Genomic DNA, 26086 nt, shown 5'->3' on the forward strand with positions numbered 1-26086 from the left:
CTCCAGTCTGCTGGCAAGGCAGGGACACAGTGTTTCAGGCTCCCTAAAGCACCTAAGGCCATTCATGGCTTATTGCAATGCATTGGCACCCAAACACCTCCAGTGCAGCTCTGGGAGCTAAGTGCATTTCGTTTCAGGAGAAACAGAGACTGTAAGAAATAAATAAAACGTTGACTTACACTATCTCATCATTCTGGAACTCCAGCTCCCCACAGGTGTCTTCAAAGTCCTCTCCTCCACCTTTGGCCGTGCCTTCAATGGTTTTGTAGGGCACAATAACATTTCCTCGTGCTCCAGAGGTTCGCAACACTTTCACTTCCATGGTTCCTACACTTTCACTGATGTGTGTTACTGGCTCCTCGAAGGTGAAGATGCCGGCGTGGTCATCGTCAAAAATGGTGACGGTGGCAGTAGATGGTGATCCCAAGCAGGCAACTGTTGAGACACGACTGGCCTCAAGAACGCCCTCATCTGAGGCCTCGGTGCTCACACGGATGTTGCTGAGATGGACCAGGAAGTTCTCATCCTCCTCAAATATGTCGTCGTCGATTATGCCAACACGGATTTCCTTCTGGGTCTCTCCAGGCTTGAAGACCACCGTCCCTTCAGTGAACTCGTAGTCAGAGCCAGCGTTGGCCGTGCCGTCCTCTGTCCGGAAGTCGACGTACACCGTGTTGGTCAGGTCTCCTCCCCGGCGGACGATGGTCAGGGCCACGGTGCCACAGTTCTCCAAGCACTGGTAGGTGCCCTGCTCGAAGTAGAGCTTGCTGACGGGATCGTTTTCGGTCACCTCGCTGTTGACCTCGTGCATGCTGACGGCTTTGCGGGCCTGGTCTGCAGCGTGTCTCTTCAGGATGTTGCCAGCGCCGGTCATGAGCCGAGTGGCCTGGATGCGGTAGAAGGCCCTGCTCTTCTGCTGCTGGCTCAGGACCTGGTAGTTGGCCAACTCTATGAGCTGCTCAATTTCCTTGTCTGGGTGCTTTTGCTTCAGCTCCTTCAGGATCCGAGCCATTTCCCTCCTGGCTTCCTCATCATCCTGGTCTTTCTCATCCACCTCCAACACCAGTGTCCCATCCAAAAAGTTCTCCACGTGAGAATTAGCAACCTTTCCGTCCATCTCGATGTCAGCCTTGGAGGAGGGCCGGTCACCCTCATGCTCAATGATCATGCCTCTCTGCTTGCCAGCTCGGTATTTCTTGTAGACATACTTGTAAAATAAAAGCCTCCTGTCGGCTATCCAGGCAAACACCACACAGATGGGGAAGAAGAAGAAGGTGAGCAAACCTTCCCAAACCTCCACAATCCCAGGAGAAGACACAGATAAAATAATGTAAAGCCAAGTGTAGGCAAAGATGCTCCAGGCCGCTGTAACAAAAAACACTCGCAAGTGCTTGATCTTCCTTATCTCTCCATCTGGCACCACGTACACACAGATTGCAATGATGACAAACATGTTGAAGGCAGCGCTCCCCACGATCGTGCTTGGCCCCAAGTCCCCCGCCGTGAAGCCGTGGCCGCACACCTCGATTACAGACAGGAGGATCTCTGGAGCGGACGAGCCCAAGGCCATCAGCGTGAGGTTGGAAACGGTCTCGTTCCAGATCCTCACGGTGGTTTTGCTGGTCTCGCCGTTGGGCTTCTTGATGGTTATTTCCCGCTCTTGGGACGTAATGACTTCGATGGAGGACATGAAGCGGTCAGCTATGATGGACACTCCCAGGAACATGTACACCATTGCTACAAAATACACCGTAGCCCGAGCGATTTTGTCCCCAAACGAGGGGTCCTGGGGTTCCCATATTGGTAAAATCACACCCTTTTTGCAGATGTAGGAGCCAGCGCACTCCTCGGTGTCATTGCCGGGCAGTTCGCTGGGGCTCTCGGCATGCGTGCCCTCTGCATGGAAGAGCAGCACCAGGACAAGGCTCAGGAGAGGGAAGCTCACCGGGAAGGCGTGTGCGCGAGTTACTCGCGACATGGCCGCTTCCACCAGGCAGGTCCCAAACATCCTCAACCTGAACAGGCAAAAAGGAAAGATTAAGTGAGGCCAACCAGAGATAACAGATTTTCCTCTCCAAAGATATGATCAAGTTATCCTGTAACTTAAGAAGATGGAGCGGATGAGCCTATTTAGTTATGATAAGTGATGTTTTCCATGTAGAAATCCTCTAGTTCAGTGATCTGAACCAGGATGGATTCAGATGGTACCAGTGAGCTAGCACCTACCCCCTTTAGCTACCATGATGTTTCCTTCTCTTTGCTGAAAACCTATTTGTTCAATTGCATTTTCTTGTTCCTCTAACCTAATCTAATTAAAGCCCATTGTTCTGCTTCACAGCTGGCAGAAGTGTTTCCCATTTCAAAATTACAGTGCACTCACTCACTTCACTGGAATTCAGGGTAAGAGCAGGAGAGGACAGGGAAATCTACTATCCCCTCATCATGTTTAAAAAATATTTTTATACTTTTTAATTCACTGTAAGCTATGTATTTCACAGTCCTTTCTTGCTCACAGTCCTCCCAAGCATCTACTCCATATCGGAAATCTGCACAAAGTGAGCCTGAGCCCTGGCAAAACCTTACTCTTAACAGTAACTTGGTCATAAGGTGCACCAGAAGGGCAGCCTGTAATTAATGATTTTGGAGCCATTCCTTCCACGGTGCATCACTTTGCACCTTCCCAAAACTGGAAAGAGCCGCATATGCATCGAAGCCTGGCTCTCTTGGCATGCTTCTAGAGGAAACATGTCCCTGTGCTCTTTTCCCACTAGGTCAGCTTTGACGGCTTCCCCTTCAAGGGCCTTTCTCACTCCATTTACAACATCAGTCATCAGGCATGACAGCCGTTCTTGCCCTCGTCCTGCCTCAGGATTTTCCAGCAATGTAGAGGAGCTGTTAAAGAGGTCTGCAGTTAGTTAACAGTGCATAAACCGACAGAACAGATGCCTTTAAGTACAAAGAGATGCTTAGTGAAAAAAAAAAACCAAAAAACTTGAGCATGCTCAGTGATACATTCTCAAATTCACTAGCCAATAAAAGCCAGATCCCTAGTTATTAAAGCTGTATTTTCTCCTCAAGGAGAGCCTTTGCTATATCACACTTCTCCCATCCAAGTTAATTTAATCAGATGGTACTTAAAAATGTTTCTATGAAGAGAGGAAAATGAGCACATCAATACCTCGACTTCACTGGGAAATACAAAAAGCTGAGCTGATTTTCCTTGGAAAAAACCCACACTTCTGAAAGAAAAAACCAACAAAGCTCAGCTATGAAAGGTTTGAACTCCTCGTTAGGGCAGGGGCATATCATGCAGGGACAGGGCTGTGTGCAAGGGAACAACTGGCTGGAGGAATCAATGGGTACCATCCCACCCCCATGTTATGGGATCTGCTCCACAAAGAGACACTGTAATGGTGGATCACAGCCCTCTCCTCAGTTTGCTTTTGTTTACAGATTCTGCAGCAAGATTATTGGTCTGGATGAGTAATACTGAGAATTTATCATGACAGTTTCATATAAATGGCATTTTCTCACCAGGAACTGTTGATCTGCCCCCAACCCCCCACTCCCTGGTATTGTAATTAAGAAAATAAAAAGACACATAGTGGAGGAAGTGAGCAAATCAGAGAGCTGGGTGATAAGAACAGATAAATTGAACAAGAAAAAACAAGTCTCCTGTAGGAAGACAGTTTTAAAAGAAAGATGCTTGCATTGGGAATCCTGCTAATGCTACAAAAAAGCTCTTACTACCAGACTCATTGCCCCCTGATTGTAGTGTCTGGGTACCTCCTGCTTCCCCAAATGTGAGTTGTAGCCACTGCTTACAAGCCCAAAGTGAAAAAAAAATGCAAGCATGATGTTTGTAAAGAGGAGCACCTTGTTGCACACCCTTCAGTGGATGGCTGAGCTGAAACAGATGTGCATTCACGGTCATTGAAATTTAGCTGAAGCATGAATTAGTCACCCAACATCTGTACTCCTGTGTTTCACACTGCTCCAAACCAAGTCATGGAGGCATTTGATAAAGGGGCTGTCAAAACACAGGCTGACTTGGTATCTACTCTTTTTATCCCAGATAGCCCCTAAGTGTAGTTTTGTTTCCTTTTTGAATATGTAGGCTTAAAAAAATTCATGGTGGACATAAAATATTACTCAGTTGCATGGTTCTTCACTCTTTCCTTCTAAAGGGTAGTACTTTCTTCAGAAAACTCAGGAACATCCACCTGTCCTTGTTCAGTTATTTTTTTTCCCTGTGGCAAGTCATATCCCTGCACATGTACAATTATTCGGAGCAATCAGGCATTGTGAAATCCCCTTGGCAAGAAGAGAAAACAGATGGTTCTAGAAAAAAATATTATGCTTTGGGTCACTGATTTAGGTCATGAAGAATAGGAGAGTCCCATCACACTTTGGACCAACTCTCCAGCCTTAAGAGGATTTAGGTACTGGAAGTCTCATTCAGAAAAAAAGACACCCATGAAATCAAATTAATAAGTAATTTGAACTTTATTTACCATGTGTTACCCCTTTCAAACATTCTAATATAAGTCGGGTTTTGTTTTGGTTTGTTTATTTTGTTTGTTTGTTTGAAATCAAGTCCCATACTACTTTAAACAGGAGGAAAAAAAGGCCTAGAGGCTTGCATCTGAGCTATCCATATTTCTGGCATTCCCAACCAGCACTCCATGTACAAATAATATTTTTCCCTCAGATGTCAGGAGGTAAGAAATGTGGAGCTTTTCTGGAGAGGGACAAGAAATGACTGGAGCCTTGGAAGAGACATCCACCAGCCATGCCAATGTGCATCCTTTGGGCAGCAGCAGCATCCCCCAACTCTGCTGTACTTCCTCCAGCATTTTGTGGTGCAGTCATCAAGCAAGGTTCACACACCATGACCAGCTTTCCTGCTTAAACCAATTCACAGTGAGGCTCAGGAATTATGAAGGGCTAGAAAATGCTTGGCCACAACATGCTAGTTACACACACGCGGCCAGAGCCTGACACTCAAAATATCTCTGAGAAGCACCTGCTATTAAATAACTCGTGTTTCTTTATTTGTACAATCCAAAATAAACAGCTTGGTCCCCAGAGACCCTCTTGCTCTGCATTTGCCTACAGTCTCGGCTCACAGTCAGCACGCTGTGGCATAGTGTAGGAATATTCCCAGAAAAATAATTTCCAACATGCTGTAAGGAGAAGCAAGGCTACCTGAAGGGCAGCCCTCCCTCCAAGCCGAACTTTGTTAGCTTTTAATTAAGGCCTCAATTGCATTTCCCATCCTGGCCATCAGCAATAAAAGTGTGTGCAGCAGCTGATGCACACTGTCAGCCCTGGCAAGCCCTGCCTGCCATGGTGCTCATGGCCTTGGTGGCACTGCCCCAGTGCCTCTGGGGACAGAGGGATCAGGGCAGCACAGGGCAGGGGCACAGGCTGCTCTCAGGCTCAGTGCTGGCCACACATGTGCGGTGAAAAATCCCAAAATGCTGTCCCGGGCCAGCACTGCCCTGCCCATAAGCACCACCTGATGCCCAGGGACAGCACCCTGAGCCCTTTTTACCACTACAGAAGGGGAACTGTCCTGGTGCTGCTGGAGAGCTCTCAGGGAGAGCTCAAACTAACCAGGAGAGACAGAGCCCAGCCTGGGTTCTCCTGAGCCCCGTTCCCTTTCCAGACAAGCTCCACAGGGGTGCCAGCAGGTGTTTCTGCACAGTCAGGGAGGAAAGCCTGTGAGAGGCTCCATCACAAGCTCAGTTTAGATGCAGCTCCTGGCCAAGGGCTCTCAGTCCAGCCTTTCTTCCACCCCTTGGTGCTGCAAAACCCCAGGAGGGCAGTGTTGTTGCCCCACAGTGGGGATGGGAGGGTTGCAGAGATATTTGCCTCCCTGCTGGACATGGGAGCTCTAGGTTTTACAAATTGGTAGGAGAGAGCTCCTGTTGCCAGCTCATGCTCCTGCCCCCCAGCTGAGGAGCTGCCAGATGGGGAGGAAACAGCCTTTTAGACTCTGCTCTGATCTTTCCCTGGCAGCATCGATCCTTCAGGCTGACTGGCTGCTGCATGCAAAGCGAGCCTGAAAGCTGCTCTGCATTTAAACAAAGCACAGCTTTTTCTTTGCAGCACCCTCCCAAAAGTCCCATCTCCATCAGGGCACTTCAGCTTTGAAATATCCACTGTAAGATCATCCCCATTATTTTCCTAAAGCTTTGTATCTCACACGGGTCTTTGACCATTTGCAATACACTAGAAGTGCCATTATTTTTAAGAGTGCTAAAAAATAACATTGCTGGTCCAGACACTTGGGCAAGGAAGGAAATGGCCTGGGCTCAGGAGGAATGAGTGGCCACACAAAGAAAGATTTGAGAGGCTTTCCACGTGGAAATTATCCCGCAGCATCCCACAGCAAACGTGTACAGAGCAGCTGTCACACAGCAGTGTTCACACCATTACAGCCACCGCCGGTGCTACCCAACAGTGCCCACCCCACTGCGACACCATAATCTTCATCATGAACATCATTCCTGCCGATCTACTGCCAGCTTGCATGGCAGAAGGTGTCCCCACAGCTGTGTCACCGCCCTGCAGGAGGCTGGAGCAGCACCCTCTCCCCACAGGGTGCCTGGTTTCTTGCTGGGGACCAGTGAAAATTTGCTCTTCACGTGAGAGTGGCTGCTTTTCAACTCGATGAGGGAACACAACCAGGAGCATGTTGCAACACCACGGGGATTCCCAAAGAGTCTTTTTCCATCTTACAGTCAGAGCTAGACAAGAGAGGACCTTTTCCTAGCAAGAGTGCACTAGGGAGAGACAGGGAAGACAGCTCAAGCCACCCTTTTCTGGTGTCACAGGCTGGAGAAGGACGGTGTCCCTTCAACCAGAGGGGCCAAAAAGTGACAAAGAAGAGCTAGTGGTCACTGCAAGGAATAGCCAGCCTGCACAATAGAGAAACAGAGGCTCAAAGCAACTCAGCTGCTCCCCACCCTGTCCCAGGGGAAAAGACAGCAAGCCCCAAAAAGACCGACTCTCTCCTAGCCCAAACCTGGACTAGGACTCTCTCCTAGCGTCAAACCTGAAGTCCCCAAGTTACAGCAGCCCTTCCCCAGTTTCTCTTGCAGGGAAAGAAGAATCTACTGCAGCCTTCCTGGGAAGAAGCACTGCATGCCTTGCCTCCATGCATGGCACTTACAGCCATGGCCCCATCTCTGGAGGAACAGTAAACTTCTCCTCTGCTGCTGCCCCTGCCTGGCTGTGCTCAAGCCTGTACGCCTGTGCCTCCCTGAAATCAGCAGCCTGCTCTCCAGCAGACAGCTCGGGCAAAGCCTGTGCCGGGAAAAGATATGGCTGTAGGGAAAAAAAAAAAAAAAACAAACCCAAACAAGCCATCTGGTCTCTGACCATCACAGGTCCAGCTTCTTGCAGCCAAGGGACGCAAAACAGATGCCAGCAGCCCTGCAAGGAGGTACAGGGTGCTTGGAGGTCTGCCTGGGCAGCCACAGGCTCCGCTGGCTTCGCTTCTGATCTTGGTGCTGACGCCGTGGCACAGCCTTGGTAAAACTGAGCTCCTGACAGCTGTGAGATTTACCTATCAGGGCAGGAAAAGGACCCTTCTGGTTCTGCCACACTGGCTGTACATCCAAACCATGCAGGAGAGCTGCTAAGTCCAAAGACTGTGTTGCCACTGAGGGCTGCATAGCGTGACGGCACTTTAAACGCTGCTTGGAAAACCCTTGGCTCGCTTTCCTGCTCTGGCTCTGCCTGGCTCCTGCTCCCTTTCCCCCAGCTCTGCCACTCCAAAACAGGCACGGCCTGTTGGCATCCCCTACCCATGACCCTGTAGATCCCCACATCAGGAAAATGATTTCCAGGCCATCAGCATCCTGATTGCATCAGTACAAAAAAACATCAAAACCTTTCCAAATATAGTCAGAGGCACAAGCCCTCCATGAAGCCGATCAAGTAAAACACACATCAGGCCACCCTGGTTTCTGTAAAGGACATTAAAAAGTAAGAATAATTATCAGTCTGCCACTGATTTTTCCAAGTATCCTATCTCTTCAATGAAACATCCAATCTCCTTCCACAATTTCCCCAGCAACTTTCCAAAATAAACGGACAAATAGAGAAAATAAAACATCCCTGATATAAAATTTCAGCCGCATTGGATGAATTTGGAGGCAGCTTGCAGAAAATGTGCTTGGAACTGTTAGTCGGGGAGTTTACAGTCTTGCTTTTCACACGTGGAGACCAAGTGTCAAGTTGTCCCTTTCTCCCACGACTCAAGATCTCAGCTAGGAACATGCCAAGAAATAAGAAGCAAGGGGGAAATGCCACATTTCTCTGGGACTGGGGTTTGTTTGTTTGTCTGCTTTTCAAACAACTGTCTTCCCACTTGCTGCTGTCTTCAGACCATTTCTTTACCCTTACCACCTGCCTTTGGTCTCTTCTTTATCAAGCAGCATCAGGCTCTTTCCTGTGATTCCTCTTGGTTTGCTGATGCCTTCCACTCTGCCTGTGCATCTCCCTTGCTGCTTTAAGCACAGTCTGCCCGTTCTCCACAAGCCAGCCCTGAGGCTGCCTGGCTGGCAGACTCCCTGTGTGATCCCAGGGCAGCCCAGCATCTCCCTGTGCTCCATGTCTCTGTGTAAAATGGGAAGAGCATCTCCTCTGAGTGCTGGGAGAATAAAACACTGCTAATGAGCCTGAGGCTCTTGGGCAGCCTGGGGAGGAAGTATCTGCCCAGAGGTGCCCCAAAAGGGCCAGAAGGGAGGAACAGGCCTACTGCTTTCCCCTGTGCCTGTGTCCTCTGTTTCTGCTGGGACTGTTTTTGCACTGAGTTTGTAGCTGTGTGTGGGTCTTCTGTGCAGAGGGATGCTCCCATGGGCCCTGCAGGAGCAGAAAGCTTTAAGGGAAAGGAAATAAATCCTCATCCCCAGCTCCCTGAGACCATCCAGGGATGAAGAGGTGGAGATGTCCATGGGGATGGATGTGGGGAAAGACCAATGCAAATGCAGGTTGTTGACCTGAGCAATTCAGGCATGGTACTAGGCAGGAGCTAGGCAGGTTGGGCTGGGCTGGGGGCTCACCCTGGCATGCTCCATCCACCTGTGTGACTGCTCCTGGCTGAGGAAGGGTGGTAGCACCTCCCAGCAGAGCCACCTCCAGAGGCACAGCTCTGGCAGGGCTGACTCTAGAGGGAGCTGGATGCTAGTGCCGAGCAGATTGGCCAGCTTTTAGACCCCCAGACCTCAGGCAAGGGATTCTAAGCCCAGGTGTGTGCCAGGCCTTCTTTACCGATCTCAAACACAAGGTTAGCCACCCCTTCCTTCTCCTCAGACTCCCCCGCCTTCTCTGTCTCCTCAGGAGCTCTTTGCAGTACCAAATCTCACTTCTATTTGTAGCCAGGTTTCCTTAGGAAGCCAGGCACATGAAATCACAGTTTCCGTGTCTGTCTGTCTGTTCACATCGCTCCCCCCTCTTTCCAATTTCAGTTGAAATCACCAGAGGGATAGAGATAACAGCAAAAGGCAAGTTCCTCCAAGGCTCCTGAAAGCAGCTGGAGAGATACCACTCACACCCTTGGCAAGGGAAAGCCCTTGGTCAGGGAGCTCAGCCCACAGAGGATGCCAGAGGATCAAGAGCACAGCAGCCTGCAGCAGCCCCAGGTGCAGCCAGGATCTGCACAGCTGTGTGCACCGGTGTCCAGGAGCTGGGAGCACGTGCAGATCCCAGCACTCTGAGCTTGGACAGAGCTCCAGGGTGTTCCCCGTGCCAGTCACAAGGAGAGCCACTGTCACTTGTGTTGTCTATGACCAACCTGTTGGTTGATTGTCCAATAATGCTTGGATCTTGTGGGGCACTGGGCTTTATTACAGGATGTAACTTTCATCCGGGTGCTGGAGAACAGGGGCCTTTTTTTTCCCTGTGAGCAGTCAGGACTGTATCCCCTCAAAGCCACAGCAAAAACCCAAATTCTGTCCCAGATGAAACACTAGAAAATTGCAACCCTGAACGCCCTGAGCATATCAGGACACTACAAAAGGCAGAGAAGTGGCTGTGCCTATACAGCATCATTTAAGGTGCTGTACAGGCTCCCAAGAGCAAGGACAGAAACCAAAGTTTCTGCCATGCCATGTGCAGCAGTGCCAGGAGAGAAGATGAGGTGCAGCCTGGGCAGGTACAGGACAGTGAACATTTAAGTTTCAGGAGCCATCCACAGCCAATAGATTACAAAAACCTTAGAGAAAGTGAGGGAAGGAGAAGCAAGCAAAGTTTCATCAGGTTAGAGCTGTGCTACTGCTGACACTCAGGGGTGCTGGACACAGAGAGTATGTCCAACCTCCTCTGGTATCTTGAATGCAAAGCCTGGTAGAGAGGAAGCTTTGACCAACGTGGCTCCTCAGCACTGACTTAGGAATTGTCCATGTCAAAAGAGCTGGTGGGGGCGTAAGAGGAGTCAGACAGCTTTCCTGGAAGTTGGTGGTGGGGGTTCATGGCTTGGCTGGCAGGTGATGGTCGTAGAAATGTTACAGTATTTCCCTATTTGGCCTTAATGTGTGTGCTGGACAAGGGGCAAAGCTGCTATTGAAGACCCAGTCAGAAGGAAAAGGGGAGAAAGGAACAGCTAATAGACAGGATCACAAGGAAGGATCACAAATGCCTTTTTTTTTGATCATAGCCATATCCCCAGCCAAAGCCATATAGCACAGCTCTTTTTCTCCTGGATGCCACCACCACATCAATATGCAAGTGTCTCAGCTCCCCTCTTCCAAACAAAAGCACACCCCTTCTCTTTGCGATGGTGACAAAAAGCACCTGAATTCCTAGGCAGGTGCCAGGGGAGCACACAGAGAACCCCAGCCTCTCTCAGCCTTCATTTCCATTGCCTGACTTGTGAATTTGCAACATCTGGGACTGGAGGAATGAACAGGTTCCTGCAAAGCGCAAGCGAAAAGGAGCCCTGAAAGCACACGCTCGCACCCACACGCCCGTGACCTTGTGATTTTACTACAGCTTTCATTTTCAGGCTCCAGTCCTCCCTGGTGCTTGCTGCATTTCTGCAACATTTTGGCAGTTTGCTCTCGCCGTGGAGACAGAGCAGAGTGTGGAGTTGTTTTGCACGGCTCGGCGGGGAGGGAAGCAACAAGGCTGTGAATAAAGAATTAAACTCAAGATGACGGAAGAGCCCCAGCCATGCTTCCACCTAGACAAAGCCTACGTGATGAGCGCTGCTAAATGCCAGCCCTTAATAACGCACGCTGCTCGAGATGAAAACGGGAATTTCGGCGTGGCTGCAGGTGCCTCCGACCACTCACCTCGGGAAGCGTTTCAAGGCAGGGAAAGCAGCCCTGCCTGGAGGCACGCACAGCCCCGCCAGGCGGAGGCACCGCACCCCGCCGCGCCCGGGGGGATGTGCCCGAAAGCCCCCCGGGAAGGAGATTTTCCTCAGCCCCCCGCCCGACCCCACCTGCCCGGCAATGTCCGGCTCTCGGGCTAGCGGGGAAGCGACCCCCGCCGCAGCCGCGCCTCCCGTCGCGACATGTCGCGATTGGCCGCCGGGGGAGGGCGGCGAGCCCCTTCGCCCGCCTAGAGGTGCCGCGGCTGGGTTGTAGAAAGCCTTCCCGGGTGTGTGTCGCGAGTGCGAGCATCCCACCCCCGCCTCCCCATCGGCTCCCGCACGGCTCCGGGTCCCCCACGCCGCCCCCCGGCAGCCTCCCCCGGCACTCGCATCGCGGTGCGGGGAGCAGCGGGAGGCTGGGCAGGGTCGGGGCGGGGGCCGGTGCCTGGCGGTCCTACCTGGCGGGCTGCGGGAGCGGGAGTCGCCGGGGCCGGCTCAGCAGCGGCGGGGCATCGCGGCGGGGCGGGCGGCGGAGCCCCGGTGCGCGGCTGCGGCGCGGCGGCGGGCGGGAGGGAGAGAGAGAGAGAGGGAGGGAGGGAGGGAGGGAGGGAGGGAGGGAGAAGGGAGGGAGGAAGGAAGGGAGGGATGGAGGGATGGATGGATGGAGGGAGCGCGCGCACACACACACACACGGGGATGCGCTCAGCCGGCCCGCCCCGCAGGCAGCCTCCCCTCCCTCCGCATCCCTCCGCCGCGATGCGCGGGCAGCGAGGGACCCGCCGTCCCTCCTCCTGGGGAGCAGCTTCAGCCCTCCTCCTCGTCCTCCCGCTGCTGGAAATATTTCCCGAATTCCTCCTCGGATCGAGGGACTTTGAAAGGCAGGGCTGGTTGCGGACCCACCCCCAGCAGCCGTGCCCTCCCTGCTTGGGGCAGTCCCCAGCCCTGCTCTGCCTGCCCCCAGTCCTGCTCTGCTCTTGCCCTGCCCGGGACAGTCCCCATCCATGCCCTGCCTGCCTCCAGCACAGCCCAGCACAGCACAGCCCACCCCACCCTGGCCGGTCAGCTCCTGCCCACATCCCCCCGGCCGAGCTGCAGCCTGCCAGGGCGATCCTGAACCCATTTGCACCCTTCAGGAGGGAGAGAGCCCTGGGTTGCCCATGGCAGCTGTGGGGAGGCAGGAGGTCAGGAGCATCCCAAGGGGCCCTGGGTTGACATTCACCCCCTTCTCACATCCTCAGAGTTGTGGCCGGGGTCAGCAGGGGACATGGGGTGACAGGCACGGAGCATATGGGTCAGCTGGGACCCTGCTGGGAGCTGACCTCACATCTGGTAACTGGGTCAGCCCCTGAACCCCCAGAGCCTCCTGTCCCCACAGGAGGGTCCTCGCGCTCAGGGAAGGCAGCAGCCTGGCACTGAAGGACTTGCTGCACCTCAGGCTGACCAAAGTGTCCTTCCTGTGGGCAATTCCCCTTTCACCATGCCTGAATGACTCCTCCACCCTTCGCTGGCTCCAGCAAGGAGCAGATGAACCCATTGTCCCACCCTCCAGGCAAAACTCTGTGACTTTGGGAACTTAAAATAGGACCAGAGCTAATAGCTCACACACTGGTGTGCAAGTACCCAGCGACCTTGATGAACCCTCTGTGCCCAGATCCTCAGGTGCAACAAGAACTGTGGGGAAGCAGAGACATTGTTTTAGCTCCTGCACCCTCTTACACCCTCTCCCTCTTGCCGTGTCAGCTCTGCCTGTAATTTTGGTCACCACTGGCAAGACAGCAACCTGGAATTTTACCTGTGAATTTCATGTGTGCTTTTCTTACCTGCTTTCAAAAAAAATTTTTGGGAAGATTTTTGCACCACCATGTCCTTCAGCAGAGATGGAAAACTAAATTTGTCTGTTCAACATGAGGGGTAAGACATGGACAGTGTCACAAAACTCCTTTGTGAAGCACTTTGTGATGAGCTGACCAACCAACAATCCAGCTATTTATAATTAGTGTTGCAGCAGTTATGGGTGTGATTTAGTTTTGGTCTCACTTTAAGTGCTTATTGCCTATATATGGAATGAAAGGCATTTCCATATAAGAATTTGGTTTAGAAAAAAACAGGATTTTGTGTCCCAATAGCTAGCTCCGATTTTCTGCCTCACCTCTTTTGATTTAAAACCCTTTAGAGGAGGGATAAGTTTGCATCTGGCCATGTGCTGTACTTTGGTGGTACTCAATTCTCCCAGCAGGGCCATTGATGTAAAATGAGCACAGCTAAATGTGTACAGCGTGCCCAGTGCTGTGCTGGGCTCAGGAGCTGAGCAGAGCAGTGGATGTGTATCAGTGGCATGTGCTTTGGCAGTGGCTGCAGGATGCAAGGCACTGCACAAGCTGGCATGGCAAAAGGATAGTGTGAACAGGAGAAATTGCCATGGTTGCAGCAAGCACAATCCCTGCTGGTGCTTTTCATCCTGCACACTGAAATCCAATCACTGCACCAGTAGGCAGTGGAGCTCAAATTTTAGTCATGGAGTTCTCCCTAAAACTCCCTAATTCCCTCAGTAATGTTGCTGACCTACTTCCCAGCTCTTTCAGTGAATGCAGTACCCAACTCCTCTGGATCACCAAGACTGTGCTAATGGGCATCCACTGGTGAGCTGCCCTCTGAAGAGCCAGGCATGCCCACGGCTCCTCCAAACTCACCTCTCTCAGCAGCTCGCAGTGGTGTTCCTGTCTCCCAGTGCCTCCTGCTGAGACCCTCAGGAAGGCTGCCTCAGCTGCGGGATTTTTGTGGCATTCCAGGGGAGCTGAAGAAAACAAAGAGTTTGTCAGTGTTTGTGGGGATGCTCATTAGTCCATGAGCCCTTTGTACCCACCCAGCCCTAATGGCACTGGGACAGAAAAGGTGAAGCAGCACTATCCCCTCTGAACCTGAGAGCAGCTTTGATCTGGCTGCTTCAAAAGTGACTGGTTAGGAAGAATATCAGGCTGAGAGGCTTGGAGAAGATGTGCCCCACTCCCTGGTCCCTCACACACCCTTTTCCAGGCACATTTACATCTTCATTTCTTACAGTCTCCAAGAGAAAGGTGGAGCTGGGCTCTGAAAGAAAGGGTGGAAGTCAGGGAGTGGGAGAGACAAAGTCCAGTTGCTGAGAGGAGATGCTGTGTTCCAGGACTGCTCCCCACTGCAGTGGCCACCCTGCTTCTTCTCAGCCAAGCTAGCTCAGGTGGTGGCTGTGACAGAATGAGCTCCTCATGGGCTGTGAGATGTGCTGGGCGAGCTGAGCAAACGCTCCTGCGCTCTGCCTGACGCTCTAGGCAAAAACCCAACGAGACTGCTCATGCTGCTGACACAGCAAATTTTGTCACCGTGTGGGCACATCCATCCTTCAGCATTCCAGACTGCAGCCTGGACTGTGCTGGGAGAGGCAGCTGTTTGCTCCAGCTACCTCTGCCTACCTGTCACTCTTTGCAGGCACGCAAGTGAACACCTACCACTGCAGCCATGCTTACAACCACTGATTACTCGTCTCAAAATCATGGAGATTCTCATGCCAGTAGTAGCAAATGGCTCATTCATTCCCTCATTCATTCATGCCCACCCACAGCTCTCTCCGACAGCAGCCTGCATCTCTCTGCAGTTGCTGGAGGAGGTTTCTGGGTATTGTCTGCATGTGCAGAGCACAAAGGCAATTCCTCCTGGCAAAGAATGGGGTTAGTGGGCTGTGGAGCCTTGAGCACAGGACTGAATGGTGCAGGCCAATTCTCTGCCCAGTGCCTTGTGAAAAGAGACACCTGAACCTCTGCACAATTTAGAGGAGGGGGACACAAAGCCTCAGGCAATTTTTGCTTGAAAAAATTTCTGCCTTGTGTTTCCTGTAAGAGACAAGAGGTCAGGGCAATGCTCAGCTCAGCCAAAGCATGTTCACCCCCGAGGAGCTGTCCTGCCACCCTTTCCTGTCCCTCTTTGGAACATCTCCTCAATGGAATGCTTTGGTCTCAGATGAAGCTGGGGATAAGCAGTGAGCCTGCTTTGGCTGCTTAGCTCTGGTCACAGTTTTCCTCGAGTCCCTTGGGAGATGCCAGAGAGGTCCTGCAGAAGCAGGTGGGTTGTCACCTCTGCTTGCCATCCATCTGTCTTTGCTCCTTGCTGCAGCACACTTGAGCATGTGCTCCCTGAACATTCTCTGGCTCTCCTATGCATGTTCTTGGCAGAGACCTGGAGATCCCTGGAGAGTGCTGTTTCTAAAAAAGATGCTTAGAAGCATCGTTTCCAGCAATTTGAGCACTTCCTTTCACTGACACCTTCAAACCAGCCTTTGCTGTTAGGAGGATAAATCAGGCATTTAGGAATGTGGCAGATGGAGTGGGACACAGCAGTGAGTAGGAAGGGCAATTTTGTGTGCTGGACATCACTATATTTCTCTTTGAGCTCTCTAGGCAGTGCCTCCTTAACTGTTTCCAAGTCCCTGGTGCAGTCTGAGTCCCGCTGATCCCGTGGAAGTCTGATGGCATCACAGCTGTCCATCAGCCAGCCAGGGGGCTTGGATGTGAAAGGTATCTTCTCCCCTGGAAAACTGAGAGTACAGACTGCACCCCGGGGAGGAGGCAGTGCTCGATGGAATGTTTTGGTACACCTGTGAAAAATGGGTAGTGTGGGATTTGCTGTCACTCCCCTGCTCTGGGAGCCTGCAGAGGTAAATGGAGAAACCAAGCTTGTGCCACTGTAGAGCTTCCCCCCGGATATTTGCTCTGTGCTGTGTTTTATGTGTGTTTAAACAATAAATCCAGAACTCTGATTCGTGAGCATAGCATTTAACAGCTTGGGAGAGAGCTTTCCTGGAAGAAGCACTGACTGGCCAAATTTTGCAGAGCAGTGCTTACGTGTAACAGACACAAAAGTATATTTGCACTGGAAACCACCTGCTGCATGGGGGCTGAAAGAAGGAGTAGTTAGAGGGGCTAGACTTGAATTTAGGAAGCTTGGAAATGGGGAGAGTTGCACATATTTTGCAAACATCTATGCTGAAAAACAAGCCACACATTCTTCTCTTCAAATTCTGCTGCACAGTTGTACTTTTCTTTGTGGAACAAACTCGTCTTCTGGTCACCAGGCATGTACAGGAAAACTTCAATATGTGCACAGAATGACTTCAGCAGCTGGGCTTATTGTGAGAGGTGTACAAGGTGCAAACTGTCTCCTCACTCTTCTCAAAGGAGTGGAAACAAAAAAGCCTTCTGGCAGCTGTCAATTGTCTCACCAGCAGCACATGCTAATACCAGCATCTCACTTCCACTTCTCAGTAAAAACCAGCTCCTAGCTGGAGCCACTGAATCACTGCAAAATGAAGGACCAGATGTCCCCTGCTGAACCCTTAGCATCTTTCCCTAGCAAAACCGTGGCACCAGCGAAGCTTTGTTTTGCTGTTACAAGACTTCAGAGACTCAAAATGCAGATGCAAGGTTGACTGAAATTTGTTTCCCAGTGAAATCCATAGCCCAGTGACTCTGCTGCTTCCCTGCAAAGGGCCATGGAAGTGCAGTGTGCCAGCCCTGGGGCAGCACTGCCATCAAATAGGCACTAACACTCTCCAGCTGACACTCCAGCCCCCTTCACCACCATTCCAAGGCCTGGAAAACTTTTGGTTGGAAAAAAAAAAAAAAAATCCCCCATCAGTACAGAATTGTGAAGTAACAAATAACGTGTTCTCTGGATTTGTCTTCTGCTTTTGAGCCCTAGAATTTGGTGCTTTCCACTTTACTTGGCAACCAGAAGCAAGTTTAAAAAACCCTAAGAGTGCTGAAATAGTAATCACATGACTCCAGGAGCTGGGACTTCCAGAAAAACAGAAGTGCAAGTACCATGTGGCACCGTCTGGGAGCCGTGTCCTGCAAACTGGGGATTGTGAGGCTTCCCCAGCAGCTCTGGCCCTATTCCTCCTTTGATCCATGAGCAAGGCTCCCATAGTTACTGTTATGAATAAATTCAAGGTTTAATCATTTGTTTGCATGTTTAACCTTTTGTCTGTTTATTCCACAGTTTGAAAGTTTGCTTGAGTGCGTTCACTGATTCCACCCCTGTTCGTATTTTCCCTACCTGATGTGTTTGCCCCTATGCCCGGTTCACACTCCAGTTGTATTCCCCTAGTTTTGCTATATTTCCCTCGTGTTAACCCCTTTGTTAGAACCCCTTTATACCTAATAAGTTGAAGCCTCTTCGTCCCCTTCACGGCGTCCAGTAACTCAACTGCTCCCTGAGGTGACTTCCTGATTCCCAGGAGGCCTAGCGCACGCTGCATATTAATTACCAGGCCCCAGCAGAGGAATAAAACTGGACTCAGACCACAAACCAAAGTAGGGACTGCTCAACAAATCCACACCTACAGGACAGGCAAGTCTCAAAGAATCGGAGAAAGCCTTCAACACCGGTCACCATCAGAGGGGTCCAAACTGAGTCACCACCTTAGACCAACGAGCCATAAATTGAGTCTCTGGATGTATTCTCCGAGGGTGAAGACTCCGACCGGAGTAGCGGTGGCGTCTTAAACCCCGTACCCCCGCCCCCTTAGGCTCTCTTTTAATAAAGGCCTTATCAAGAAAAGAGCACAAGGTTTCCTGGCCCTTTATTATTTACATCAGTGACCAGTGGGAAGCACAAGGCAAATCGGACGCAGTGCATGGTTCTGGCTGTGGGCCCTGGTTGTGAGGGTAATTTGGCCTCCTCTGTATCATCTGTTTGCCAGCCTTCAGCAAGGCTGGGTATTCTGGGAAAAATGGCCTTTTTTATTAAAAGTGAGATGCGACTGGCCTCAGCTGTGCAAAACACCTCATTTATATTTTATTTATGTCTTCTAGGTCAAGAAAGCTGGTGGAACACCTTGCAAAAGCCAGGCCTGTTAGGTGAGAGGTTGTGCAATGATTTCTCCTAAAGGGAAATCTTCTTCTCCCTAGTGGCTCTAACCTGCTGTCCTTGAGGGTGGTCAGAAATGTTCCCTGACTCCTTGCTGCTCTGACTTTACCAACCTCTGCCTCAGCTCTGCTTTGTTTCACCTCCAAGTGGCCTTGCCTGGCGAGGTGTCCCTCCAGCACAGAAGAGCTCTGCCAGAGATGAGTCCTCGAGTCCTGGGGACAGAGGAACACGTTGTCTGCTGTTATCAGTCAATTTTAGGCCACAAGAACCCGTGTGGCTGGAATTTCCGTGCTCCTTGGCCTTCCCAAGGCACCTTGCAGTAATCCTGTGTCCTTGCTCCTGGTTGACTTGCCCCCTGGGACAGCTGAGACAGCAGCAGGGTTTTTTCCCAGTTTCCTTCCCCACAGTTCAGTCTGCTGGCCAGGGACTCATGCTGGTGCACAACCAGATCTTGTTTGGGCACAGTTTGCTCCAGTTCTTCTGTTTTTGTCTGAAGATGTATGAACCAAAATCTCTTATCCTCTCTGTGCTGCCTGCTCCAGCAGTGCTGAGGCAGAAACCAATGCTGCATGCCCTAAACATAGGAATTGAAGCCCTGCATGTAAAGACAATTTACAAAAAAAAAAAAAAAAAAAAAAAAAAAAAAAAAAAAAAAAAAAAAGAAACAAGAAAACCAGATGTAACTTCCTGATTACTCAGTGGTTATGGGTTTGGGGGTTTTTGCTGGACACTTTGGAGATGTGAAACTGCGTCATCTGTAAGACTGGATTCTCCTTTCAAATTTCCATGCTCTCACGTGCTAGTCTGTTTCCCCCTTGGAATTTCAAACATGGCCTGTTTAAAAGCTGCCCTGAGCTGAATGTTTCTATCATGTCTTTCTGGATCGTGATTATGCTTTAAAATGTTTGAAGGTGCTTCTTTGCCACTTGCCTCATGGTTAGAAATCCCCAAATCCCTTAAGGAAATCTTTTGCTCTTTTGGGAAGCTGTACCCAGCTTCTCTGAAATCTGTTTTGGTTCTGAGGCTGTAGAAGCAGTTTGCTGGTGTGCAGGCAGCTGTGTGTTTGGTAGAGCAGTGTCTTGCAGGCCTGATGGGAATACAGGCTTTCCCTTTTCATTCAGCACCCTTCCACGTGCACCTCAGTCTCTCAGAAACTTTCTGCCCCCTGCACCTCAAGATACCAGTGTGGTATTTTGGTAATTGTGCCAGGGCTGCTAGCAGTACCTGGATTTTATTTGCCATCAGTCAATTCCAGAGTTAACAGCTGTATTTCTATGACCAATGGCATTGGGGAAGCAGACAACAGCTGCATAAGAAATAAGAGGGGTGAGAGGTCTCAAAGATATGATTCAAGAGGAAACATTGCAGGAATGCAAACTGACAAGTCAAGAGGAGACATATATCCTTGCACATCTGAAAGAGTGGATGCTTTCCATTCCTCCTGTTGACATGATAAGAAGTCAGGGGGTTAAACTATAGGCAGTGACACTGAAGGAAAAACTTTCCACAGCCATGAGAGAAGTGGTGTAGGCAGCTGGGCTGTCTGTAAAGAGGGAGAAGTGTGCATTTTATCACTGAAAGATTTTAAGATCGGGATGAGCAAACCTCAGATCAAGTGTAGGTGACCTAGTTCTCAACATCATTTCACCAGAAAAATCTGAGAGATGAACAATCCAGAGACAGCGAGCACACCACAAAGAGAAAACAGAGGTTGTGATTAGGCTGAAAGGAAAGAAGATGTGCCTTTAGGCTTTGGACAAAAATTTGGTGTTGTTGAAGAGTCAGAACTTTGGAAATTAGGCCATGCTGGAAGAGCACAGCAAAGTCTAGGTGCAACACAATCCAACTTCACACAACCTGGGAGCAGACCGACCTTCATTCCAGGCTGGCAGCCAATTTCCTGGGTGGATGAGCCACTCAGCTCACAGGACACCAGCGAAGAGAACTGATTGCTGCTCTGAAGCCCATGGTATATCCCACTTGTGTTTTGTCCTGTCAGGGTTTGTTCCAGGCTGTTGTGGTTTAGTAATGGTATTCCCCAGTTTAATACTCCCACTAAAGCCACGTGCTGCTCCCACTCCCCTTTCCAACTGGAGGCACAAAAAGACAAAGATCATGGGCTGAGATGAGAACAATTTACTGGAAACAGCAGACAGATAAGAAAATTAACAGCAACAATATTAATTTTAAAAGTGTATGAAAGAGAGAGAGTGATTCACATGCCAATATGCTCATGAGAGAGCCTTTTTTTTTTTGCACAGGCAGATAGTGATAGAACAATGCTAGTTGTTTTAAACTAAAAGAGAAGATATTTAGATTAGATGTTAATAAGAAAATCTTTACTGTGAGGACGATGAGGCACTGGAACAGGTTGCCCAGAGAAGCTGTGGATGCCCCATCCTTGGAAGTGTTCCTGGCCAGGTTGGATGACCTCTGAGCCAACTGGTCTTGTGGAAGGTGTCCCTGTCCATAGCAGGGGGATTGGAACTGGATGATCTTTAAACTCCCTTCTAACCCAAGCCATGCTGCGATTCTCTGACTCTACGAAAAGAATACCTTTGATTAACCCTGACTTATGGCTGTCTAACAACATGAAATAAAGGCATGAGGAGCCACCAGAACCTGCAGATTGTAAAAAGAGCTGACCATGTCTGAGCAGTAGCTACAGTGACTAGACAGCAGCGGGAAAAATGGCAGGAAAGAGAAACATTGCTGATAACAAAGGCAGGGTACCAGCTTAATCATTGGCTTGTCTGGGGGAGAGGGACTGCATAAAGAAGCAGAAGCCAGGAAGAAAAAAAGAGGCAAACCCAAAATCTGAGGTAAAGCGAGTGACACAGCCAGGATTGATCTGGGGCCTTTGGTCAGCTGCGTGCTTAATTATGGCAAGGTGACAAATGAGCGACTGTGGTGGGTTTAGTGTTGGCTAATTGTTAGTGTACTTACTAGAATGTACTTACTCATTTCTTATTGTGGGATAGGATTGGGAGGAAGGTAAAGTAGGCTTAAAATTTTAAAAGGGTGTAAAAAATTTATTAATAGTAACTAAAGGAAAGAGTAATAATAATTAGAACAAAACTTTTAGGGCACTTTTCCTCTCCTTACAACTTTTTCTTTCCTAATGACAATGTAAAGAAACAAACCCTAAAAATTCAGTTAGTTTACTACTTTTAGGATAGTCTTTCTTCAGTTTACTTAGGGAGAGAAGTCTCTTTTGTTAATGTTATGGAGGCTTCTCCACAAGAAAACAGTTCTTTCGTGTCTCTTAATTTTCACAAATAGCAGCTGCCCCGGGAGATTTGTAATCATGAAATCCTTCCCATTTTCTGTAAGCTTTTCTTATAGCTGTGTTTATAGGCTATGTCAGCTTATGGGGTATTGTTTTAAAAATGAGCTGTTTAAAGATAAAAGTTCTCATTATCTATCTCTGAAACCATCTTCATCTTCTCTTTCTTGGGGGTACAGGATCTTCATTACTCTTCTCTCTTTCTTTGTTCAAACTTTTCATAGGATTACAGTTACTTTAATATTTGCTTACGTTAGTATGGAGGCCTTTGTTTGATATCTATAATTTGAACACTTTTATTTCCTTATACCTTCATGCATTATAGGGGGAAAGAGTCTTTCTTCATATTTTTACGAGAGGATTTTAGCTTAAAACTGAAGGCATTTCTTCATCCTTCTTATCTGTGACTTGACTTCTTCTTTACTGACTTCAGTGTTTTTATGTTGTTCTTCTACATGCCTAGATTTTATTATTTCCTCTCACTCAAAAGAAGATTGAAGCACTAAAAAAGTTAATGTCTCACCCAGGGCCCACAAATAGTCACTTAACCCCAGCCGGGCTCAGTACCTTACAGATCAAAGTTACAACTAAAGAAAAGTAACAAAGATCTCAGTAACTAAACTAAAACTCAGCAGTACACACTGAAGAAAGAAGCTAATAACTCCTCCTCTCCCTTTACTCAGCAACTAATAAGAAAAACCCAACAAGTGCCCACAGCAGGGGTCACTCCACCTAACCTAACCAAAACTTGCTTCTTTACCAAGCAGAAAAAAAAAAAGAAAAAATTCCCAGGTTTCTTCTTTCTTTAACATGTATTTTTCACAAAAGTGTATACAACTTTTTAGTAGTTCAAAGATACTGTCAACTAGACAAAAACTTTACATCACTCCCATAAATCCCTCCTGTACAAAACCACCACGGCAACGTGGGTGTGAGGCTGACCCTGGAGTCAGCCAGGTCACGAGCATCTGCCACATCCAGCACACCCCCAGCTCCCCAAAGAGCCTGACTCAGCACAGGGCTTCCCTGCAGATGGCTTTGTGTGGCCAAGACCCTGCTGAAGTGAAGTGTCTGCTTAAGACACCGCCACCAAAGAAGGGACGTGCATCAAATGACATCCACGCCAAAGGCAAGAAATGAAGTTACAACTCGGGATGAAGGCAGGGCATCTGTGCTGGCAAAACATCAGCTTTATTAAGGTTAGAGCCTTCAAACTTGACTTGCTCTGTGATTTTCCATAAGCTGCATGCATCAAGGCATGTTTCAAGATAACCAGACTGTGTTTCAAAGGGGAAGATGTTAAAATTTGGCATGTTCTTATCAACAGGGACAGAAAATGTCTAGAAAACATCGGTAGTGGCACAGCTCGTAATGCCTACAAACTTGTCTTGTTTTGTAGCAATCTTCTAGGTCTGTGCCTCAAAGCATGCTCAAAATAGTCTTCCTGGTCAGTTTTAAGGTAAGAACATTGAAATTAAGGGTAAAAAGTCAAACACTTTTTTAGTTCATTATTGTGGAGGTATGTCTTCAGGCATTTTAACACCTTAAGGCCCTTTCCAGGTACACGTGAAGATGGTGCACATATAGACTTGTCCTGGCCTCTAAAAATGCAATGACTCACCAAATTATGGCTCCTCGGGTGGGTCTTTAGTGATTTATTTTGGGGGTTTTAAGAATCTGAAAAGGGTCTGAGTAGTTTTTCTAAAATAGTCATTATTTGTCCTGAATCCTAACTGATGATTGATAACTTAACAGACAAATCACTGCCCACTAAGCAGATTTTCAGTGGCAAGTGCTACGAAGATTTCTCTCCTCTGACAATAAAAGGTTCTCATCCTGCACATGCTATTCTCCTCCACATGATCCCCATACACATCTCCATGGTCCTTGTACACACTCACAGCAGAGAACCTTCAAGATTAACTCTTTTGCCAAGATTATTCTGGACACATGTCACACTTCAGGGGAAGGGTGAGGATATCAGCAAGGCTCTAAAAAACTCCGAGTGTTGGTTACCCTTTCTTTCAAAACTTCACTTCCGATCAAATCAACTCAAGCCAAAAGGCAAATCTCTCAGTTATCAAGAAAGATGCTCTGTGGAGCATCTCTTTTCCTCAGCCAGTGGCTAAAAAAGTGGGATCACAGAATGTTTTAGGTTGAAAAGGCCTCTAGGATCATGAGTCCAGCTGTTAACCTAACACACCAAAGTCCACCTCTAAACCATGTCCCCCACCTGCCCTGTCTACACGTATTTTCAATACCTTCAGGAATGGTGATTCCACCATTTCCTGAATAAATAAACAGGACTTGTCCCCAGATACTGAGGCCTGGGGAACACCCCTAGTGACAAGAGAAACTTTTTAATGTGTTTGTTTTCCAAGCAGTGCTGTGGGCTAAATCCAGGACAGAACGTGGCAGGAACACAAGGATTCTGTGGTGCTGGACCTTGTTGTGTTAAACCTTTGAGTAACGTAGCCAGAGAGTGAAGTGAGGACACCTCTCGCAGCTGCAGTATTTTTCTCATGAATTAAGGCTACCAAGGAGATTTGGAAACCATACTAGGATTCCACAAATAATTGGTTCATCAGCAACTTGGAAAAACATGCATAAGAGGTAAATGCTAGAAGTTAAACTTATCTCCTTGGTCAGGATACGGCTTCCACCCTGTGCACGTGGCTTGCATCTGAAAGATGTCATAGCAGGCAGCAGAGCAGCAGTAAACATCACTGTTGTGGCCACTCAATGAAAGTGGGGACCTGCTTATCCAGATGAAGATAGGGCAACCCACAACATCTGCCTTGCTCCCGAACTGGGCGTTTTTTTCCTGGACAGAGAATGGTTTCAGAGCCTTGCTTCAAGTAGCTGTGTTCTAGATCTGTGAGTTCATCTTGAAATAATAGTTGGCAGCCCAAAGCGATGTAACATTTAGCCTGCTTTAAAGGACCATATGGAATAAGTTACACTGGAGTAAAACAAACACCAGTCTCTCACATCCAGTGTTATTGTTAACAACTTACATGGCTGTGTGTATTTTTCAGCAGCAAGGATGACTCACTAAATAACAGGATAATACCATGGATCACTAGCATGTTGTGGTCTGTGGCCACAGGAAGGCTTTACTTTTATTGTGTACATGTTGGCAGTCTCAGCACACCAGCAGCAAATCCAGAAGTTTATTGCTGCGTCTAGGGCAAAAGCATAAGATCTCCGCCTGGAGCCTTTCCGTAAGCCAAAAAAATAACACGGGATAATTCTCCTATCCTGCTTGCCAGGCTGCAGCAGAAGCAGCGAGCTGGGAATTAGAGGCTGGGAAAGTGGCTATCACCTTGGATTTGCTTCCTTGCTCCAGTGTGCGGATGTGGCAAACGCTGATGCTGGGAGGGGGCTCTTTCAAAGGGATGGGATCCCCGTTCCCACACTAAAGCCTGGATGCCTGGTTTAGAAACCTCTTTTAGAAACAGGTGTCAAACCAAGCGGGTTTGGAAGTGTGAAGGGGTTGTAGGGCAAGAGATACAGTTGTCCATGAAAGCCTAGGCCCCTGCAGAAATCCTGAGGGTGGTGAGGGATGCCTTAGGTGGACATGCACGACCCTCAGATGCTTCATGACTCCTCAGGCTTCTCTGCCTGAGGCTGAAACCATGCCCAGGTCACTGTGGGCCAGATCCCTTCACCACTCCCACTGAGCTCATGTGCTGTCCCTTGCTTCCTGAGGCTTGTTGAGACAGGAGATCTCCCTGTAGCCTGGGAGGCCTCAGTATCTGCAGGGGTGTAGTAGCCAGAAGAGGACATGGCTGCACATGGAAGCTTATTTGTCACCCCCTCACACATCACTGCCAGGAGCAGGGGGAAGGGAAACTGTCCCAGGCAGAAGGGGTTCCTCCTGATGGAGAAAATGTGGCTGGGGGTGCCATCACATACTGCTCTTATCAGGGGGGTGGTTCTATGTGAATTGTTTATTTTCTTTATCTCCTCTGACATTCGGTATTATTGCTGTTTCCAGTAAATTGTTCTTATCTCGACCCGTGATCTTTGCCTTTTGTGCCTCCAATTGGAGGGGAGAGGGAGCAGCACAGAGTGATTTTAGTGGCTGTATTAAACTGGGGAACACCATTCCTAAACCACAACAAGGGAGTATTGTTTCCAAGAGGGACTCAAGGAAACCTTTGCCTGGGGGGACATAGAAAGGCAGAAATAGTTTTGCAGGCCCCATTCCTGCGCTTTCCATGTTTTGTCATTTTTACATTTTCCTCTATTTTCCTGCTTTTGCTTATATAAGAGGGCAAAAAACTCCAAATTGATGTTCCAGTGAAAGAGAGAACATCTCTCTGGAAGAGCAGGAAATGATGTGTGGTGGTGTCATGCAGGATTAGTCTGCAACCTCCAGGGCACACTGTGGTCTGTGGGATAACCTGGGAAATACCACAGGGACAAAACTTCTGGTGAAACTCATCCTGAGCAGAGCTTGAGAGCCCTGAGGGACTGATGGCAGGAAAAGGATTTTATATACTATTCAGTGCATTTTATTCCCATGGGGAGTAAAGCAACCCAAATGCTGAATCTCCTGCCTGGCAGGG

At 49.0% G+C, this 26086-nt stretch overlaps 1 protein-coding gene and 1 long non-coding RNA gene across 5 annotated transcripts in view; one reads left to right on the top strand and one right to left on the bottom strand.

The window, feature by feature from the left end:
• SLC8A1 (solute carrier family 8 member A1) overlaps window positions 1–17586 on the bottom strand; it is a 111654-nt gene extending 94068 nt beyond the window's left edge. For 2 of the 3 annotated variants that reach the window (XM_053972393.1, XM_053972391.1), the window contains exons 1-3: window positions 17515–17586; window positions 14020–14123; window positions 180–2015 (exon numbers count right to left, since the gene is read on the bottom strand). In XM_053972393.1, the coding sequence (XP_053828368.1) occupies window positions 180–2008 (1829 nt within the window). In that variant the 5' untranslated portion in view covers window positions 2009–2015; window positions 14020–14123; window positions 17515–17586. Of the gene's footprint in view, window positions 1–179; window positions 2016–11787; window positions 11847–14019; window positions 14124–17514 lie in introns of those variants that run through there. The other variant, XM_053972392.1, reaches the window with a different exon arrangement.
• A 583-nt stretch (window positions 17587–18169) lies between these two features.
• LOC128804560 (uncharacterized) lies at window positions 18170–25481 on the top strand. 2 transcript variants are annotated; one of them, XR_008436109.1, is made up of 4 exons: window positions 22317–22711; window positions 22912–22971; window positions 23073–23151; window positions 23897–25481. It is a non-coding gene; the product is annotated as an uncharacterized LOC128804560 (long non-coding RNA). The 2 variants fall into 2 exon arrangements; XR_008436110.1 differs by lacking the exons at window positions 22317–22711; window positions 22912–22971 and adding an exon at window positions 18170–18216.
• Window positions 25482–26086: the final 605 nt, after the last annotated feature.

Source organism: Vidua macroura, chromosome 3, assembly GCF_024509145.1.
Source record: "Vidua macroura isolate BioBank_ID:100142 chromosome 3, ASM2450914v1, whole genome shotgun sequence".
Taxonomy (NCBI): domain Eukaryota; kingdom Metazoa; phylum Chordata; class Aves; order Passeriformes; family Viduidae; genus Vidua; species Vidua macroura.